This window comes from Brachionichthys hirsutus, chromosome 11 (genome assembly GCF_040956055.1).
Source record: "Brachionichthys hirsutus isolate HB-005 chromosome 11, CSIRO-AGI_Bhir_v1, whole genome shotgun sequence".
In the NCBI taxonomy this organism is placed as follows: Eukaryota; Metazoa; Chordata; class Actinopteri; order Lophiiformes; family Brachionichthyidae; genus Brachionichthys; species Brachionichthys hirsutus.
In genome coordinates, this window is record NC_090907.1 from 5,327,365 (window position 1) to 5,348,461 (window position 21,097).

Sequence of the window (21,097 nt, forward strand, 5' to 3'; positions counted from 1 at the left end):
CTTTCTTGTGAAGCAGCAACGTCCCATGCTATTTCATAGATGTGACCATCTGATGAGAAGAGCTGATTAACAGCCCCAGACAAGTATAAAAGGAAATTAGATTTACTTTGGAAGATTCAGCATGATGTGAGCGCTGTGAAAAATGTGATTCGAAGTGAAGTAAAGCACCAGTTTCGTCTTCCTGACTTTAACTAGAACTTCATTGCTTTGCAGTAGCATTTGTCAAAGTTTTCTGTATCACAAATATAATCTTTTCCAGTTAAAAAGTTATCAGGAAAGTGTTGGGCTTGTATTGTTGCAAATAAATAATAATACAGTTATTAAAAATTCAATTTTTCCCCCTCTCTGGACTGGTATATCAATAAAATATAGATCTTTGTGGGCAATGTTCCATTCCTCCTAAAATACACAATAGGATCTGCTACTCTCATCCATCATCCTTTCACTCATTATGTTTGTCTATCTTTCCCAAATGCCAGCAGCAAGTGTTCCATAGACCTTTTGATTTGAGAGGTGATCAGGTAGAAATAATAGTCTCCCACCTGTCTTCCTCCAACTCCGGGCACTCTGCATCAACATCCTTGCCAAGTTGTCTTCAGCATTCCAGCCATGGCATTTCACCTGCTGCATGATGGACAATGCTCCCAGCAACATCTGTGCTGCAATGCCCAGTGGCCAGTCGAAGTCTCTGGCATGCAGATGATTACATAAACCCAGGCTTCATTGTGCATGATCCTGCAATTGGGTCTTTATTTGTTCCATTTTGTTAGCTAAGTTAACTCTTTCATTACAAACAAACTGTGCTTCATGCTGCTTCCGATTACATTCATTTCATCTTCCTACGACTGATTGGCCATTGACCGCTACAAATTGTAATCCTTTTGTACTGTACAAAATGACTTTTAAGACTTTCTGCCAAGCTAGGGCCAAATTATTCACTATAAATCATCCACTTCAAATGCCAATGAACCGCACTAATGCCTGGTTTCCACCAGCCACACCTGAGACATTGCAGTGGGACAAAGTTAAAGCTAATGGATGAAGCCTCTCATTATCAGCAGGGCAGCACAGTGGAGCAGTGGTGGGTAGCACTGTTGCCTCACAGCAAAAAGGTCACAGGTTCAAATCCGACTTTCTGCGAGGAGTTTGCATGTTCTCCCCGTGTCTGCGTGGGTTCTCTCCGGGTTCTCCGGCTTCCTTCCACCACCAAAAACGTACAAATTAGGCAAATTGGTTACAATAAATTGTACATAGTTGTGAGTGTGTGTGCTTTGCTGGTCACAGCTCTGCTGGAGCCTGTCTCAGCTTGCTGTGGGCGAGAGGTGGGGTGCACCTTGAATGTGTCACCAACAGCCCACAGCTCCAATTTGAAGACTTCATATATAACAAATTAATTAAATTCACTTGAAAAAAATGAAATGTTTCCTTGGGTAAATGATCGGCAAGTCTAGTTAGATATTTGTTAAGTAAATCAAGACTACATGCTGTGGAATTTGAGGATGAATCAAGCAAAGGGATGAATCCCCCCCAGAGATGGAAGGCATTGCAAGTAATGGATTAAGATGGAAAAAGTGAGTCTCTTTTTGTGTGTGTCAGTGTGTGCTTGAGAAAAAGTGTATTTATGTTCGCGCGAACTGCTTTCTAAAACCTCCTGCCTATTGAGGTGTGTCAGGTTTTTAAGCGAATAGTTAGGTTGCACAAATGAAAAGCATGGAGGATGCATGGAAAAAGTAAAACGGTAGGAGTAAACAATCTGCTCTGTGAATAGGAATAAGAAAAAAAAACAGTGAGAAATTGTACGACTAAAACAGATGGGAGGAGGGAAGCTGCACGAGGAAGGGATGTTTCTAAAGTGGCTTCAAGTGTGGTGAAATCTTCAGGTGTGGTGCTCCACAGAACCCCCCACCCATCCGGATACCCAGAGACTCCATTACACCCTGAGGGGCAGGGATAGAAAAGCAATCGAGGGGGCTATGGGGTAGAGCGGGGGGGAAGAAACGTATACTAGTGGTAGCTGCGTTGACAAGCAATCTGCCATGATGAAGCGGCCCGTCTTGCTATCCCTCCCCTTGGACCCGACATGTCCAACAGGATCCCCTTCAAGCCCGACTGCACTCTGCTGCAACACAAGGCCATTTGACTGACCCAACATTGGCTGCACTCTTCTACACTTGCCCGCCCTCGCCCCATCCGTAAGCACTTGCAGGTGATTTTCGATGTTCACTTCATCACATGGAAAAGAAGGTAGATAAATCTGTTATTGTGGAATAGATGGAAAATGGGTTTGGATTACAGTGGAATTCCATTTTTGATTTTCCGATAGCTCGGGAGGTTTGTATAGGCAGCGCCAGTGTGGATTGCTTATCCTGCTTTGGAAAATTGAAAGATTGCAAGGTTTAATGTGCACTTAGCTTTCCTCCTGCGGTTTACTGTGTACTTGAAGGCAGACATTAGCCTTTGTCAGGCCTGTGTGTGTCAGTACAGCAGGGCTGGAATGATGAATTCATTAGGGGCAGCTAAGGAATACAAGTATCGCTAATCAATCTGGTGAAAACAAGGCAATCAATCTCAGTGGAATATTTTCACCTCACAGTGGCACTGAGCTGGAAAAACAGTATTTATTGATTTTTACTGAAGGCTTGGCAGGCTCTTTTCTTTTTTCCTCTGTACTTCTTATTTTATTCCGATTGCTGGCAAAACACTTTGATTTATTACATCATCATTTCCTCATAAATGTTGTTTACACATGTTTGTAAATGAGGACTTGCAGTCAGCAACCCATAGTAACACTGGCCAGGAGCTTAAGATGCCGACTTACGGGCGGCTTCGATCGCCAGCCCTGCAAACTGTAGGGAATTTCCATAGTAGATGGGATTCCAATGGCAAAGTATCCGTGGGCAAGACACTGAACTCCAAAGGGCCGTTCCACTTGTGTGTGAGTGATGGTGTTAAAGATCAGCACTCCTAAAGAGCAGCAGGTGTCTGTTACCACCACTGCATAAATGTTAGTGTGGTGACTCGTATTGTAAAGTGCTTTGTGTAGTGAGTCAGACCAGGACGCAGCAATGTATTCCATTTACTGACAGTTTCTCATCCATTTTCAAGTAAATCATTGCATTTTACATTCGAGTAAATACAGAAGCACAATGATCCTCCATGTACGGACATTTGGGAAAGTAGATTAAATAAGTCATCTCAGTTTTTTAGTATTTTATTGTGGTTTACTGTGGAAGTTACCCTGAGTATATTTATGACAATTATTTATCCAGAGCAATTTGTTTCCTCTAGTTGAGTGCTGAATTAATATTTATATTTTATTCAACACACACACACACACACGTTTCCTCTTTCATGGTTGTCCCACCTGCAGGCATCTGCATCTTTCATCAACGCAACCATGTAATCTGACATCGATATCTCTGTGCAGGTGCCCTATGTCAAAGTGGCTCCAGAGGACATTCTGAAGGTTCAGTTCCCACGGTTCACCACGTTGGACCTACGGCCAACCAACACTGACATCAGTCTCGCCGTGGCTGCAATCCTCACCTTCTTCAACAGTACCACTTCCTGCATCATCTGCGCTCAGACTGACTGTGAGTAGAGCTACACCCTCACACCTTAAATTACGTTCATTCCCCTCTTCCACCAGCAAAGTTCAAATGTTGTTATTCATTAATTAAACTTTCTAAAGGAATATATTGTGTTTTAATCCAACCTCAATACACAACCCATTAAAACTGAAGGCGTGTGAAACATACAAGTTGTTTTGCCTCCTATGCATTTTTATACACATCATTCTTCCAATTTAGGGCTCAGACTCTATTACCATAAAAAATAAGAAAATAAAAATCAGATTATTAATACATCTCTGGTGACAACAGGCATAGCAAGTCAATCTGTTTCCCTGTTGTGTGTGCAGGTCAAGGGAGAGGCTTTTATTCTACGCTCGTGTGCTGAGAAGGGACTGGAAATTAAATGTTTAAAAAAAAAAGAGGAGCTAGAAAGTATTTTCCGGTTCTACACTCGCAGGTCTGGGCGTGGTTATTTCTCATCAGACATTTGGCAAGCGTTGCAGAGCCTGATAGAAAGTTTATCACAGTGTGCGCGGATATTGGAACAAAAACAGAGAAGCGGAAAGAACAAAATCCCAACAAACAGCTACACGGTAGCTTGGAACCCTCCGTTTAGCTGTCCAAATAGTGAGGACACTAAATAAATGTTATCACGGTGGCGTGTTGCTTAGTGCTGTCACCTCACAGCAAGAACATACTATCTGTGCGCAGTTTTTATGTTCTCCGGTTTCTGCCACATGAAGTACAAGTGGGCATAAAATGTCATGAACATGACGCAGCATTTTATTTGATATCCTGCACGGAGCTACTCTGACTGGATACGGGCGAAAAGGCTGACACGCATTGTGATGCTCCTCACAGACAGGCAGACAATAAGTTGTAACAACAGAAGCGACTTGGCATGATGCTCGTGGCCGGGATGGAGCTTCAGTTAGTGTGGATCTGCCATGGAGAGACTGAAATAGTCAGTCTGATGACTTGTAATTGCCACAATGTATCTCTGTGTGACAGATTATTCTGCTGTCGCCTCGGCAACAATCCATAAAATATCTGACGCCAAAGCTCAGCAAGCTGGCTCAGCGACCACAAGTCCTTTTCCACAAAGTTGTGCCCTTATTGGACTCTCTTGTCGGCATCAGATCATGGTAAATGTGTGTGTTTGGATCTTCCAGATTGCTAACGTGACATAACTGTCAAAATAGCAGTGTGGTTCACTATTCTTTCCATTCAGACCCCCCCCCCCCCCCCCACTGTAACCCAACCTTGCAAATTAGTTTAAAGTACTCTTTGCAAAATAACCTCTAAGGATCTGCAAATGTATGCAAAGTGGTGTATTGCTGCATTTTCATTAAAACACCATTATGTAATTAGGGCAAATCCCACTTACTTCCCTGGAGCTCTTACCGCCGCTGGAGTACAAGACATTGGCTGAAAGAACAACATTCAGACTGTATTATAATATCAATCATCAGCCTCTGAATACAGCCGGCTAACTTTAATATTTTAGCCAATGTATTTTTTATTTTATTCTTAAGGGGTATTTTCCCTTCATTATAATAATTTTCTCTCTCTCTCTCTCTTTTTCTCTCTTCCTGGCAGGCTTACTGAACCTGGAGCAGCTCCTGAGGCAGTTCCTGATCTCCAAGGAGACCCTGTCGGTACGCATGCTTGACAACAGCCACGACCCAACCCCACTGCTGAAGGAAATACGAGATGACAAGACCCCCACTATTATAGTGGATGCCAATGCCACGATGTCACATATAATTTTGGAGCGGGTTAGTATGGTTTGCATTACGGCTGTTATTTATGCAGTTAAAATGTCATGTCATAATAACTTCAATTACAGTGTAATAAATAAAGAGCTGTTTTTCTTGGTATTTTTTTCCCTTTCACATATTCTGCTTTTAGGTCTTTCACTGTTTTACTCTAGAATCTCAGTCGGTTGTTGAAGTCATCATCAGGTCATTGAGGTGCCATGACAACCATGGCATTTTTGGGTCACAAAGCAGTGAAAGTCTCTCTCCCTACTTGTCTTTACCTCTGTCGAGGAGCTTATGTTTTTGTCTGTCTGTCTGTTAGCAAGATAACTCAACATGTTCAGGAGGGATCTTGATGAAATGTTGGGAATCTTACCAAGAACAGTTGATTCAATTGGTGATGATCCAGAAGAGATCCTGGATTCTGGATCACTTTGGCATTTTTGGTAACATTGCAGTCAATGGGGCTTCAAAATCTGTTCCCCATCTCGGTTGATTATCGAACGATGTTTATGAGGATGTCTATCTCACCGCTGAATGTCATCTGGATCGGATCCAGAATGAAGTCAGGAAAAAATATAGTAATTTTAACATTGAAAAAACAAATTAAGCCAATTCAAAAATCAGTTAAAAATAAGGGTTTTCGAGTTTCTTATGGTTGGTGTATAAAGTTACCAAAAACAATTTATAACCTTTTGATTGTGATCCAGATCACCATGTGGATGGTGTAAATCCAATTACGAGGGGAATGACCTGCTTGGTGCAGGTCTTGGTGGAGTTCACTACTGTCCCCCCCCCCCCCCCCCCCCCCTTTTTTCTGTGAAAGAAAATCCTGCTGCAAGTAGTGAAAAGTGAGCTTTACTATCTCACATTTGGAGTGTGTTGATTCAAAATGGATCAAGGCTATGTGCCACCATACTTGGTCCTCTCAGATGTTGATTAAAGTGCTCGGCTTTGCAGCAGGGACTGGCTGGTCCTTTGTCATACAAAACATGCCCTCTTGTTCATCTGTTTATTTCTTACATCAAATCCTTGTCAGACAAAGGTCTCACTCTCTAAGGTTTTACCATTCAGACAGGTTTAGGTCACCAATGTTCACATTCTGAATGTAATCTTGTTCATTCAGGCCTCCACTATAGTGACAAGCTCTACAGAATCAGAGAGGGATAGATAACAAGCCCAGCATAGTTGGAACTGTATGCGCAATGACTAAAAGCTACAGCAGAACAACAAAATCAAAAAAAATGTTGAGATAAAAAAGCAATAAAGCTTATTTGAAATGGAGGAAACGAGCTGCTTGTGTTTGCTGTATTGTTTCATTTGAATGGGATGTGGGCATCATTCATAGGAGATTTAGGTTAGAATAATAGAATGACTTTCTGTTTGGCGATGTCTGCAAGGCACTGGCTGTCCAAGGAGAAAAGTACTTATTTTTAAATATTGCTTGTTGTGTAAAGGTAATCTGTTGTGTTATTAGGAGGCATTATAGTGTGTAACTCCAGGACGGATGTTAACAATTTACATAACGCGTAGTACTAGTAATCCTGCGTATCCTAATTTCAGAGACATACTATTTATAGATGAGGAAGTCTTTCATTAGTGTATTTTGGTGTTTTACTATGATAATTGCTGCCTTTAAATATTTTACTATGTATAATCTGGCAGGGCACTTAAGTTGAGTACTGACCAAATGGCATACAACATCCACACAGATGCAATTTATGTTGCAGATATGACAATTTATTGTCTGTAATTAAACGTTCTCTGTGATGATATAGAGCCTTACGCGTCCCTTACAGTGGATTAGTGCAGATTTCCTGCTGCAACTCCTTTTAATGTTCACAAATGCTCCTCCTAACCCATTAGGAATTCACAACTGCCAAATCAGTTCACTTGTAGCTCTGCTTTACCCATTATCCTACAGGTTTAGAGCAACAAAACGTCACTCCACATCTTAGTAGGGAAAAAGGTCTCCAAATTGCAAAAAAAAAATAAGTACAACTGACTAATATTTTAAAATGTCTTCTTTGCTCTTTTTTTAATTACATTTTATGACTGTTACACTATTAGAAAAACAATACAGTGCACCACAATTAAAACGTTTCGGCCCGTTATCTGTTCTATTTTCCCGAGAAACACCAGCCAGCTCGATGGTGTGATTTGCATCTTGTTAAGATTAGAAGTTATGGGTCATGCGTGTCATGTTTTAATCAGTAAATCAACTGTCTCTGCTCTCTTTCAAACTTTCTGGTTTGATATATAGATGAGTTTGGTATTTACTTTAGTCATGACGCGTGTTGCAACGATTAAACAAAAACCTGCAGCTTGACGATTTTCCCTTTGCCAATGACTGTAATGAAGTGAACTGTGAACGGTTCACCCTGTCCTTCACTGCTACTCACTCTAAATAGGATTTAATCGCATTTCAAGACACGCCGACTTGTGCATACTAATGCATCTCAGAAATTAATTGCTCCTTTGAGAGCCATCATCAGATAAGGTGTCTCATCTGATCAGGGTTCTGCAGGGTAGAGCTAGCGTTACATTGAATCGCCGCCCTCACGACGTCTTTTTGTGATTTCTGTTTTGTGTCTCCTGTCGCTCATTTATCTCTTTATATTGCCTTTCCTTGTGTCTTTTGCGGTGTAGGCATCAGAGCTGGGAATGCTGTCTGTCTACTACACTTACATCTTCACATCTCTGGTAAGCAAACAGGATATGATGTGCATATTTTGAGTCAACGTTCATACGACCTATACTGTTGTGTTATGGCACTGTTGCTTTTATACACCCATTTTACATTGATTAATGTTTGTTTAATATTTATTTTTTGTTTATATGATTCATGTTGATTTGTTATTATCTGTTAAAGCACTTTGGGAATTTTATTTCTAAAAAAAGTGCTATATAAATAAAGCTTATTTTTATTATTATTATGTACTCCTATATTGTGAACATCAGTACTGTAATAATGTGTGTTAATGGATACTCTTCTTATGAATGAATTAATGCCTGATTGGATGGAGCTATGCAGACAGGAGTTAAGGCAGAGGATGTGAAGCCGAGCATCAATATGGCAAAGTTAATTTTCCCATGGCGGCTTGGTGGCGCAGTGGTAAGCACTGTTGCCTCACAGCGAGATGGTAGCAGGTTCGTCTCCGGCTTGTGGCCATTCTGTGAGGAGTTTGCATGTTCTCCCCGTGTCTGCGTGGGTTCTCTCCGGGTTCTCTGGCTTCCTCCCACCTCCAAAGACATGCAGCTTAGGCTGATTGGTGACACTAAATTGCCCGTAGGTGTGAGTGTGAGTGTGTGTGTGGCTGGTTGTCTGTCTCTGTGTTGCCCTGCGATGAACTGGCGGCTTGTCCAGGGTGTCCCCTGCCTCTCGCCCATTGACTGCTGGGATTGGCTCCAGCTTGGCCCGCAACCCGATTGCGGAATAAGCGGTTGGAAATGATGAATTTTCCCATTCACTGCATGCGCAGGTTAGTGACAGGCATTAATACAGTGGCTCCAGTCACTTGTTGTTTGAAAGGCACTTGGGGATTAGATAAAACATAAACATGATACTAATATTATTGTTGTTGCTGCTGTTGCAATTTGTCTTTTAATAGTAACCACAAAAGACCTGCCAAGCCCCATTGAGTGAAGTCAAATAGTCTAAAGTCATCTTTACAGTCAACATTAATTTCAGTCAATGAATGAGTAAATGAGGAGTCCTTTTTGTTACTTTTATCTTACTTTCCTGCTTTCTTTCTTTCTTGATGCATGCTGGGAGAGTGTCAAAGGAAGTGAGAGAGAGATGGCATTTGTGCACTTTTTGCATCATTATTCACATTTCAGTTTAATATAGTTACATCACAGTCACACTTGATAGTTTTTGATACGTTCTAGGGAACAGAGAAGCTCACTGGTTGGCCAACAGGTCAACGTGTCCTTTGGTTCCGCCTCCGGGTTTGGGCGCCTGACACATCGTTATGCCACCGAACAGGGGACCGATGTGCAGTTTGGTAGTCAGAGAGAAGGTTTGATCAGCCTCCTGTATCATTAGCTCAGTGGTTATCTTCTTAGATGGCGTTGACAAGGTGAACCAGGTAGTCCAGAGCAGTCCCCAGTCCCCACCCTGGCTAACCCGGTTTAACGTCCCAGTGTTCATCAGCAGCTGGGTTTAGAGAGAATCTTTCTCTCGTTTGGTCTCATTTTTAACAAACAAATCGACATTATTGGTTTTAAGCGCAGGAAAAAAAAAGACTGGTCATTTTTAAACTTCCTTCTGGGCCAGACAAAAATAGCAATCTATCTGAAAAGGGAAAATAAAAATGTTGCGGGTAATGTAATAGTAACGTTAAAAAACATTATTCAAACAAGATTCACAATCGACTTCGATTATCACAGACATGAATAAGAACTCGTGGCTTGTGAAAATGGTGAAGTGGTCTGAGATCACTCTGAAGCTTATCTTCCGTTGGTTCGTTTAGTTTATGTAAATTAAATTAGTTTAGCATTTCCCCAATATTTATGTACAAGTGTGTTTATATTGTATATAAGCACACCTTTTATAAATCAATCAAATATTTTCTTTCTCGCTTGCTTTCTTCTTCTTTCTTTCTTTCCTTTTTAGGTATTGTAAGATCATAAATATTTCGGCTTGTAAAATATTTCATGCTATCAGTAAATTTGGGCGATGCAAGTCTCCCTAATGAAACGTAATGGGGTTCAAAGCACTTTGCTCTAAATAGTCCTGCAGAGAGGACTCATATCGAGTTGATTTATGACTCAAGACACTCTTGCCACTTCCTCCACACATCTTGACATGCTGTTCGCCAGCCTCTCTTTGTTTTAGTTTTAGTTTAGTTTTTCTTTTTTTTTGTCTGCATTTGTTCTCAAGACTGACAACATACATGACGTTAGTCACTGCAAGAGTTTTATGCAATTTTATTTTGATTGTGATTGTGACCGTCACCTGCCCTCTTGGCAGACTAGCCTATTGTATTTTATTAAGTTTAATTTTCCTGCTTTGCGCCGTAGAGGGCTGTGCACACCACGGTGAAACACGAAACATATAACATGGACAAACAAAAAGTGACAAAAACACAGTGTTCTGAGGAGAGAGTGCAGTGGATTTAGTTGTGCTCATTGTTTCTATCCCTCTCATCCAACCATAACCGAGAGTTATCCCAAAACACCAGGTTCTCATTGGTCTCTAGAAGAAAGTCTGGATCATCAAGGTCCTGCCCTCAGGAGATCTGAGGAAGAAGAGGGAGAGAATAGTGAGAGCCTCTCTTTGTTTTGTTATGTTTAGGTATAATAAATTGCCCCACCACTTTTCTCTGGCATCCCAGTTGTATTTTTGCGGGGCACAGCTGATTTGTTGTAGATGGTAGATTTTCAAAACCAATGCAGAGATGCTTCATGGATTTCATTTATTATTAGCATTGTTTCAGCCATTTATTTAGATTGCACTCTATTACAGGAAATACTATCTGATGTGTTTGTTTTTCTTTCAGCGTTTAAAAATTACTCAGTGTACAGTGCGGTGTCCTAAGTTATTTAAAAAATTGCTTTTCAAGCCATTAAGTTCAAGTTAATGTGTTTGTTTGTCAATTAGTTTGCAAATGCCGGTGACGAGATGGGTCTCTTAGGAGCTCTCTTTAGATTGCCAGGGCTTGTAGGGACACTTAAAAGTAAGTGTCGGGGTGTTTCTATCTTTATCTGATATTGTATTACAAGCATATTATAAACAAACACTACATCAAGATGATACTCGTGGGCCTACTGTGCATTCGATGACTTTGGCATCTGCCAGCAACCACAACCTGCCCAGCCCAGCCTGCATCCAGTTCTTCTCCGACTTTCCACCCTTCAATGTTGGACATCTCTGTAAATGGTAGTAATGCACCGAATGCCCTGGGGGATAGGGAACAATCAGGGCAGGGCAGACAATCACACTGGCGAGAAACTCCCGAGAGAAGGGAGCAAGTTACCTAAAAAGGAGAGTTTGAGTTTCAAATAATTCACTTTGCTTTCATTAAATTCAATTATTTTAAATTAGGGTTCGCACATCATAATCTCTCATTAACAAGAGAAGATGAAGGTAATTCACTTTATAGTACGTCTATTATCAGTAAAGGATTCTTACTCACACTTGTGTGGGCAGGAGGTTTGACCTTGAATAGCATAAAATGTAATTTATACAGAAAATAAAAGCTCGATTTTTAAGTTAATATTAGATTTAATGACCATCTAAAAAGTGTGTGACTATCAGGGGAGTATTCCAAGTGGGATGAAATCTGAAAGATGCATTGATTAAAGTAGTAATTTAACTTCATAAAAATTCATTTATTGGAATTACATTCCCCAATTTCAGCGGCACATAATTCCTAAAATCCTTGCAGATATCAAGATGATCAGGATTCCTCATATGTTTCCATCTATATCCTTGCTGCTCTGTCCTCCTTCTCCGTCTCTCCCCTGTCGCTCCCTATACTTTCCAACGGCTGCATCCTGCTATCTGCGTCCTCTGCTGTCACTTCATTTATCTCCTCTCCTGCCATCCCTGATTAACGATCTGCCAGGCTGCTCCTTTGAGTAAGCTGCTTCTCCTGAATCCTCTCAACACTCCCGTCGATGTAAACATGCAGGCAGTCTGCAGGATTCACACTTTTTTATACAAACCAGTTTCACTGCTCCAGTCTTTCATTTGGTTCTTTTGTATATTCCGCCATGTGTCCATGATGGCATTGGTATTCAGCCAGAATGATTGCCTTTCTTACAGGTTAATGTGGAGAAATGTGCAGTGGACCGTGGAATCGCAGGAGCCACAATAGTTCCTGCACAGCTCCCTCTTCTTTCTTTATTTTGGAGATCGTGAACAGATGTCGCATCCTAATTATGTCGGGCCCATTCAACAGAGTCATGCAGGAACACATATGACATATATCGCTGCTTCATGGGTTCCATCAGAGTGATTTGTATTCCCATGTGAAGTCTCTCACAAGAATTCAATAATTCACATCCGATTGGAAGTGACTCGTATGTTCACGGTATGCTGAATGCCATTTGAAGCTTAGGTGAGCACGTGATTGGGCGTAGCAGCTTCTTGATTTGTGACGTACAAGTCTTTTCTTTAACCACACACTCACATTCACACAAAACAATCAGAAGCGAACTTTGACTCGCCGTGCCGGCTGACATATTATATTACCTCTCTGCAAGATGGGGGCCATCAATTTGAACCTCCACACACACGCCTCCCGTCTGCTTGTTTTGCTTTTCATGTTCCATTTCCTTTCCACATAGCCGTGATGCTTCTTGTCACTGCAGCCAAACAAGCCGCCGTTGCTTCCTAACTGTCACAAACAAAGAGACACAAAATATCAAACATGTATTTTTGTATGTGCTCACTCACCATCTCTTTTTTTTTTTTTTATCCTACAAAAGTCTGTCTCTCAAACCAAGCAGATGGTTTGTCTCAGCCTCCCTAATGGGACATTAATCATTTGACCCTCGTGACACGAGACGACTTTATCCACCGCTTTATCCACCTTGAGGGTGTTGCTGCAGTTCCAGCTGACTACGGACGACGGGCAGGGTACACCACGGACGTGTCGCCAGTGCATGCCGGAGCCACACAGAGACAGACAACCGCTCACGCCTACAGAGTTATCAATCCGCCTACGCCGCATGTTTCTGGAGGTGGGAGGAAAATGGAGAAAGGGGAGACCATGCAAACGCTGCACAGATAGGAATTGTACCCGGAACCTTATCGCTGTAAGGCGACAGCGCCACCATGCCGCCCCTTAAATATGAATATCACCATAAATAAAGATGGAATGGGTTGTGCAAATTGTATAAATGTGTTATTTACATAGCAGCAATGTGAAACACTCAATGTTGAAGCTGTTGGCTGCTGATTTGTTTGTGATTTAAAAAAGCCACAGCTTTGAGAAAGAAGCTGTTCTTCCGATTTGTGCGACTGCAGATGGTCTTATAATATCTGCCTGATGGCAGCGGCACAAACGGCCGATGTTGTAGATATTGTTTGCCTTCCTGGGGCAACTAGTGATGTAGATCTCCTTCAGTGCTGGGAGTTGAGTTCCAATTACCCTTTGTGTTCCGGACACAACAAGCTGAAGTGACCTCCTGTCTGCTGTTGTAGCAGCTGCGATACCACATTGAGATTTGATAGGCTAAAATGCTCTCTATAGAGCAGCAGTTAAAGGCTGCCATCATCGCTAGTGGTCGTCCAGCTTTCTTCAGTGCCCTCAGGAAACACAAACGTTGGTGTGATTTCTTTTTTTTTTCTCACCTGTAAGGTAATGTGTGTTGTCTGTGAGAGGTCCTAGGAGATATGTGCTCCCATGCAGAAACCTGATGCTGGTCACCCTGTCCGTCCTGTAACCAGGGTGAAGTCCTGGACCCAGGATCTCACAAATTTGACAACAAGCTCCAAACTCTTTCCGGCATTAAGAGCTTCCTTGTTTTACCAAGTTCTGTGTGTGTACTCTGTAGAATGATTCATCACAGTCGTTCACCGGCAATGCAATGGACACACATTTTAAGGCATGCTATCAATGGGTTTTTGACCCATTCTTTGATAAACTTCTGTTTTTGATGTGCATCCCTATTTATTTCCATCGTCACTGTGAGATTTCCCACACATTCGTTGATGTACAAATGTGCAATGGCTATGTATTTGTCCTGTCCAGTTCTGCGACGTATAGGTAGCTGCATCTGCAAATAGCCCCCAGTGTGCTTGCTGGAATCAGTGCTAGACTTGGCCTGTGGCCACCTCTGAGCAGATTGTCATTGCCTTTGCGGTGGGTTTTGCCTTCCAGCTGCAGGGCCTGTATGCTGGCGCCAGAAACAGTGAAAGGTGGTCAGCTTGTCCTACAGGGTTGGCTGCGTAATGCTCTGCACGAGTCCTTCAAGTCGCTGTGCACCACACCCATTGCTGGAGCCTCTGATGGCACACTGCAGGGACATTTCGTGGAGCACAGCGTGCAGGTTGATTGGTAGAAATCTGGTTGTGAGATCTGTTGCTTGCCAGTGGCTGTGCTGAGTGTCAACAGCTGTGACATCTCCGTTTGGTTTTGCCATTCAGGATTAAGTTATTGTCCTGGCATGATGACTGTTATTGTTATCAGCAAATATAACTATGGTGTTGGAGCTGTATATGTGGACACACGGTCGCGTGTGAATCTGAAGGTTCTTATCCATTATTATGATTTAAGGAATAAGTCCAAACCCAAAATTGTTTCTTTATCCGTAAAATCAGTGTGGTTCACAGAAAGGAGTGCTCCAACCAAAATAACTGCAAATGATAATATGGTGAAATGTTTTATTTGCCAGAATGTTTTTGGCACAATTCTCTGCCATATGTGTTTTTAGCTTACCTCGCTAAATGTGGAAACCACAAAAGATTTTGCACAAACATCTGTCCTACCTCTCTACCCCAGCAGTTTGACCATGTACCCCTGCTTTGAATTAAATAAATGAAGGTGCACCTAAAATTGATTCTTCTGTGCTGAAGTTTTTTTTTATGGTTCAGTGCTGCAGATTATTTGGAAATGTAATGGCTTTGTGTTGCTGTCAGAATTTAAAAGTATTTCCTAAACCTGTGCTTCTGTATATTATTTACTTAGCAGCTTTCATTATCATCACGGGGCAGAACACCCCATAAGCTGTTGAAAAATGTGCCACATTTCTTGGCTGGGTTGAGAGCTGCACAAAGATTTAGCAGTAAAACATTCACAGAAGCCACTAAACCAAAACTAGGCAAATGAAGACAAAAAAAGGAGCTCACGTGCACAAAATCAAATCAAGAAAACAAACACACCCTGGACAAGCCGCCAGTCCATCGCAGGGCAATGTCTAAGAATTGTACTAGCTTGTTAAAAAATATATTGGCTCTGAATCGGAACCATCGGTAATTGTGTCTCTGAAAAATGAATTAATATTTTCCCTGAAAGCTAACAGATCCTCTATCCTGCAGACGAGACTACGGTCACATGTTCACAATGTGCTCCCGGCCATATCCTTAGGATATATATTAGGTTTAAGAATGTATTGTCATGGAGGGAGAAATAACAGAAGGGTTTTAAGAATAAAACATGCACTCACAGAGCAGATGAAAAGGCAGACTGCTTGCTCAGACACCAAAAACCTGAGGGGGACTATTGGCACAACCACATAATTATTAAACCATGACGACCCATCAGAATGCATGACACGAGGCTGCGTCGATGAAGAGGGTATGCAGGACACCCTGCAGTCAAATCCGCCTGCTGTGTAGGCAGAGGACCGTTCTTGTGCATCACTTACTGCCACATCATATGTGAGTTTAACCTCATCTTACCTCCCGCTCTGCAGCACAACTCGGAAGCCCTATGGAGAACGATGCCAGCGTTTCCTGCAGCTAGAACATTAACCTGCATAATGGTATTACATCATGAGACAAGTAACATACAATGCAATCCTTGATGGAGCGCTTCCAGGGACGGCGAAGCCCAGGGAAGTTCAAGAAATGTGAAATGGCTTCAATAAACAGTCACATTTATGCAAAGCGTCTCAGCCAAGGATTTGGCCGTGACCATAATGTAATTAAATCCTGCAGAGAGGAGTGCTGCCATGTGCTCAAAGGACTAATTCAGCGACACACTATTTTAGTAAAAAATTCACGGACTGAGCGATCATTAACTAAACTAAAGTCGTCGTCACACCTGACCAAGCGAACTCCGGTTCGCTTGGTCAGGTTTTAAGAGTCAAGAGCAGTATGGGTGAAGCAACAGTTTTTGGTTCCTTCAGCCAAGTTCTTGATACTGCTGGTGTCCTGGACCCAATCCAAGCTGTCAATCCCAACCACCTCCAACTCCCCGCCCCTCTCATTTTCTCACCCTTTCTTCCCCTACTGTCAGCTAATCTCTTACCACTGATTATAGATCATTCATTCTTTCTTCCTCTCTCTTTTTGTTCTCATCATTCTGCTTCTCCACCTATTTCACCCAGTCGGCGGTGACGGTACGTTTCTCTCTTCTGCCCTCCAACTCATCTTTGTCCTTTTTCCACCGCTAACAACCATATGTCCTCTAGTCAGCGATGTCTGCTTTGTGCCACATATTCAATGTTATTTAATATGCAAGGCTGCTTAATTCTTCACATGGAGGAAATTAGTCTGTTTGCTTCTGAGTGTGTGTGTGTCGCATCTGTGAAAGCATCTGGATCTTGAAACTCTTCAATCACACCACGTTTTTTTGTCTGACCTTGGTCTGCAGTGATGAAGTAAATGTGCATGGTTCTCAATTGCAGGGATTTCACACTCTTGTGTGTGGTTGTGCACATTGCTGTACTAGTGCATACAGGCACTCTTGAGGGGCATGTGTAATGATCTGCCTTTAATGATCTATTAAAATACACTTAGCCCAGTAATTATAGGGCCAGTCCCAAAAGGCTTATGAATCCCCAGGAGGGATAATAGAAGATGTAGGAAGTCCATAGAAACGTAAGTGTGATTTATGAAATGCAAACACTTCTGAATAACGTTGTCTTAATTCAATCCAATTGTAAAAAATAAAATAAAATAAAAACAGAAAAAGAATCCTCGGCAGAGGAGTGACAACAAATCTGTCCGACTGCAATTTGTCTTTACAAGCGAGACACGTTCGCCTCCTCTTATCCTCTTTGAAAGATGGAGAGATAGTTTAAGGCTGGGCCAGGAGGAGAAAAACAAAAGCTTCCCGTTGGAAAATATATGGCCTATGCATAAATATTCATGTTTGTCTCGCTCGTGACTACAAAGTGTTTGATGTGGTTTACACACACGTCATTCCTGCTGCCCCCAGGCAGAGATCATTGCCATATATTTCTACTCCCGCTAAAACTCCATAAACATGTCCCTCGTTTCTTTCATGATGCCCTAGTAGCTCACCTTGAGCGTGCTGTCGGCCTTATCTACACATGTGGAATATATTTGTGGACAGAACTTGTTTTTTGTTGTTTTTTACATCAAAAGTACAGAAACACATTGCAGGTGTAACTAAAACGATTGCAGGATTTGAGGTTTGCGGGAGGCCTCCCACTTCCTGTGATCCTGGTCTTTATCAGTGCAGTCGCCCGGCGACTTTAAAGTGGACTGGCTCATGCTTCGTCTTTCCGTACGCCGAGACCGTTTTCTGCCTATCAGCTCTTGAATTTACTGACATATTCACTTGTTTTGAATGAGAGGCCACTATTTCATCTGTCTAAATCCATCTCATCCATCTTCTTCTTACAGAAGTGCTCCTGCTAAGTAGAGCTGTGACTTGGACTTTGCGAGTTTTTGATTCTACCAGGAGACATTTTTCTCTGGTTGACTAGAAGAAGAGAAACTATTTGTTGGTAGTAAGGTGTTCTACCTAATCCTTAGTGTCACATGGCATGCCTCCCTTTCTATTTTCCTTTTCAAACCTGACTATTGTACTTCATGTGCGAGGCCGCGTTCCCTTTGTTCTCCTGTTCTCCTCTCTAATGTCCTTTAAACATGCCATTGTCACCAAGTTTACCTCCAACATTCTTTTTATCTCTTCATTGAGACCTTGGCCTTGGTGATAAAACAGACAGGTAGAATCTGCCTGTTTCAAGCTGTCAAAAGTGAGCTGGCAAAATGTGTGCCAGGTGAAAGCTGCCACCTCGGGGGGTTATGATACCTCGGTTAACCTTCTTGATATGTCCGTGCGCTGTCACACTCATGCCTCCTCTGCTTTGTGCTTGTCTGCATCTCCTTCCTCACCTTACCACCATCCACTGTCCCCCAGCCAGAGGAATCATTTTTTCAGTCGTCCATGTTGTTTTTTTTTTACTAATATCCTGTCTCAAGTCTCCTTCAGACTCTTCCTGTATCACTGCCTCCTTCTGTCCCCCATCCATCCATCTTCCTGCAGATGAAATGATGACATTTGTTTCGTCTACAGTTGCTTTTCCGCTTCGCCGTTAACTGGTGTTAACTATGGGTAAGCGGTCCACCCTGGATAAGACGGCAAATCATCGCAGGGCCACACAAATGCTCACACTCACACTTACAATTTATTGTTAACCAATTCACCTAAACTGCTTGTTTTTGGAGGTGGGAGCCAGAGAACCTGACAAAAACCCACGCAAACACGGGGAGAACATACAAACTCCTCACAGAAAGGAATCAAACCTGGAGGCAACAGCTAGAAAGCGTGCCCTTTGCAATCTAGTATTCATATATTGACCTGTATGTCAGGATATGCATATGGAAAAATGCATGGTGGTGTGCTCAAGTGGCTGCACAAACAAAGTACTGGAGCTTTGCTGTCAATCATCTGAAATAAGAAGTGTTAATGAGAGACATTAAATCAGATTGGAAAGATGGTTGATTAAGAGACTGTTTCTATAAATTAATATTTAATTTTTTTGTATTAATGGCAGGTCGTGGCTGAGTATGACTCCTTCTTTCTGCAGTCATTCAGCTGCATTCAACTAAGAATCTCTTTCTGTCTTTCTAATCTGCAGGAATTCTCTTTGCTCCAGCTGGACAGTGTGGCAGACCAACGCGTCAGCATCATTGGTTTTTCAGTCTTCAACAGAACTCATCCCTTCTTCCAGGATTTTGTGCTCAGCCTTAATAGGTCCTGGCAGGAGAACTGTGACCACGTACCCTTCGCCGGAACCCCAGTTAGTGCACACACGCTCTCACACGCAGGGAAGACCAAGGTTACCCGCTTTAGGTAAATGGATGAAACCGGTTTATTTATGTCCTTGGCAAGGTAACAGGGCAATCATTACTTCAATGCACCCCATAACTCTACTAGTACTACTGCAGTATCTCAACCTCACAAACTGAAGGAGCACAGTCACTGAGATAAAAGTGAAGAGGCTGATATTTCCAATGCAGCCCATTAGTAGTGCTGCAGACCTCCTGTTGTGTTTATATATATATATTACAAATTGTTACTTTTGTTACAGAGGAAATGCAGAGCAGCATAGCGTCATACACTCATAGCATACCCCCCCCAATCATCCATTGTTCCTCAGTATTCAACGGGTCATGCTCTGCAATATTGAATAAGCGATATATATAAAGACTGCTGCAGGTTTGTACTTAGAAAACAATAAGTAGCTAAATAATTAGATATTTTAAAAAGTTCCCTTCTTAGTGATGCGAGTAGTTTCTACATCGTCCTCATCAGATTAGATATAAATGACCTATACATGAGGCTAATAACGACCTCCCCAGCAGAACGTCTAGGCCAGGCATGGGCAAACCAAGGCCCGGGGGCCATATACGGCCCATTGGGCTATTTAATCCGGCCCGCCGAACTTGTCCAAATGATATCATTAAATTACATTTTATTATACCTAATTAAACCTCATTCATTTGACCTTTTCCCTGTAATGCTGCCTGTAAAATGCCAAATCCTTTCATGTAATGTCTTTTACATGTCATTTATATTAGCTCACACAAACACTCCATCCATCTGTTCCTGGCCCGGCCCCTCTGTCAAAATCTAGAACCCATTGTGGCCCGCGAGTCAAAAAGTTTGCCCACCCCTGGTCTAGGCAAAGCTACCTCATCCATTCGTTCAGAAATGATCACTCGGAAAAGCAATATTTGTATTTTAATGTTACCATAGTCTTGGAAATATTTGTTGCTTTAACTTTTAAAGAATACATTTAAGGCCTTAGTGATTCATTGGAATTAAATGATAAAGGAAACAACGTTGCATGGACCTCTAGATTGTAATTATGACTATTTTGCAATTCAGATATATTGTATATCTCTCACTTCATAATTAATGCTTTTGGGTTTGTAAAACCTGTTTATTCTTATTTTTATAAATGCTCACCACCATCAGTTATTGGGAATATAACTCATTAAAATATTTAGAATTTCATCAAGAACCATCCATAACTTTTTTCCGTTTCCTTGCTAACCCACAGGCAGATCTATGCCTCCGATTACATAACCTCTGCCTCGCCTCGGCGGGGGTAAATATTGCTTTGTGCTCAGCAGGTCTGTGCCTGCAGCAATTAGAAGTTGTGCATAACTAGCTCATAACTACATGTCAGAAAAGAAGGCAGGGCAATGCTGTGATTAACTAGTTTAGCCAAGCTTATCGATCATTTGCTGTCTTTTCATTTACTGTAATTAAGTCTGGAGAAAATTTAATTCTGGGGCACATGCATACAAGAATGCACTCAAGTGACCTCTTTAAATGTGTAATGCTAAGATGTTGAATGATTTCAAAAATAAACCACCATGCAATCAATCATAAACAATTGCCTCATTGATAATACTACACTTCATTAGGTGCATTTCATAGATTTAATACTTATATTAAAAAAAAAACTAAAGCAGTCCAAAGAGGGCAAACATAAACATACACAAGAGTTCACTGCAAACAAAATAAAAATGAATAAAAAAGCAATGAAACACAAAAGCAAGGAACCAAAAAAAAACGAAAACCCACACACACCAAAACAATTCATTTGGCGCTCTGGAAAAAATGGCTGAAACAAGTGGCAACAAATAGAATCACAAACTGAACGTACAGGAGGAAGAGATGAAGGAAAACAATCAGACAGGTGGAAGCAAGGACGCTATCACACACTCGGGGAAATTGAATGAGGGAAGGTTTAGGGGAAAGATGCAAGAAGGGCAACGCGATAAACTGAAAGGAAATGTATAGAAAGGGAGAAGATGAAAACAAATCAATGCTCAGAACAAGACTCACTTAAAAAAAACTCAGCACTGAATAAATCTTTCAA

At 41.7% G+C, this 21,097-nt stretch overlaps 1 protein-coding gene across 1 annotated transcript in view; it reads left to right on the forward strand.

Annotated features, from left to right (window-relative positions):
• Window positions 1-21,097, forward strand: part of grik4 (glutamate receptor, ionotropic, kainate 4) — a 67,455-nt gene that overhangs the window by 20,150 nt on the left and 26,208 nt on the right. The window contains exons 4-7 of the mRNA XM_068745281.1: window positions 3,428-3,593; window positions 5,172-5,350; window positions 7,982-8,035; window positions 18,842-19,003. Coding sequence (XP_068601382.1) covers window positions 3,428-3,593; window positions 5,172-5,350; window positions 7,982-8,035; window positions 18,842-19,003 — 561 coding nt within the window. The remainder of the gene's footprint in view (window positions 1-3,427; window positions 3,594-5,171; window positions 5,351-7,981; window positions 8,036-18,841; window positions 19,004-21,097) is intronic.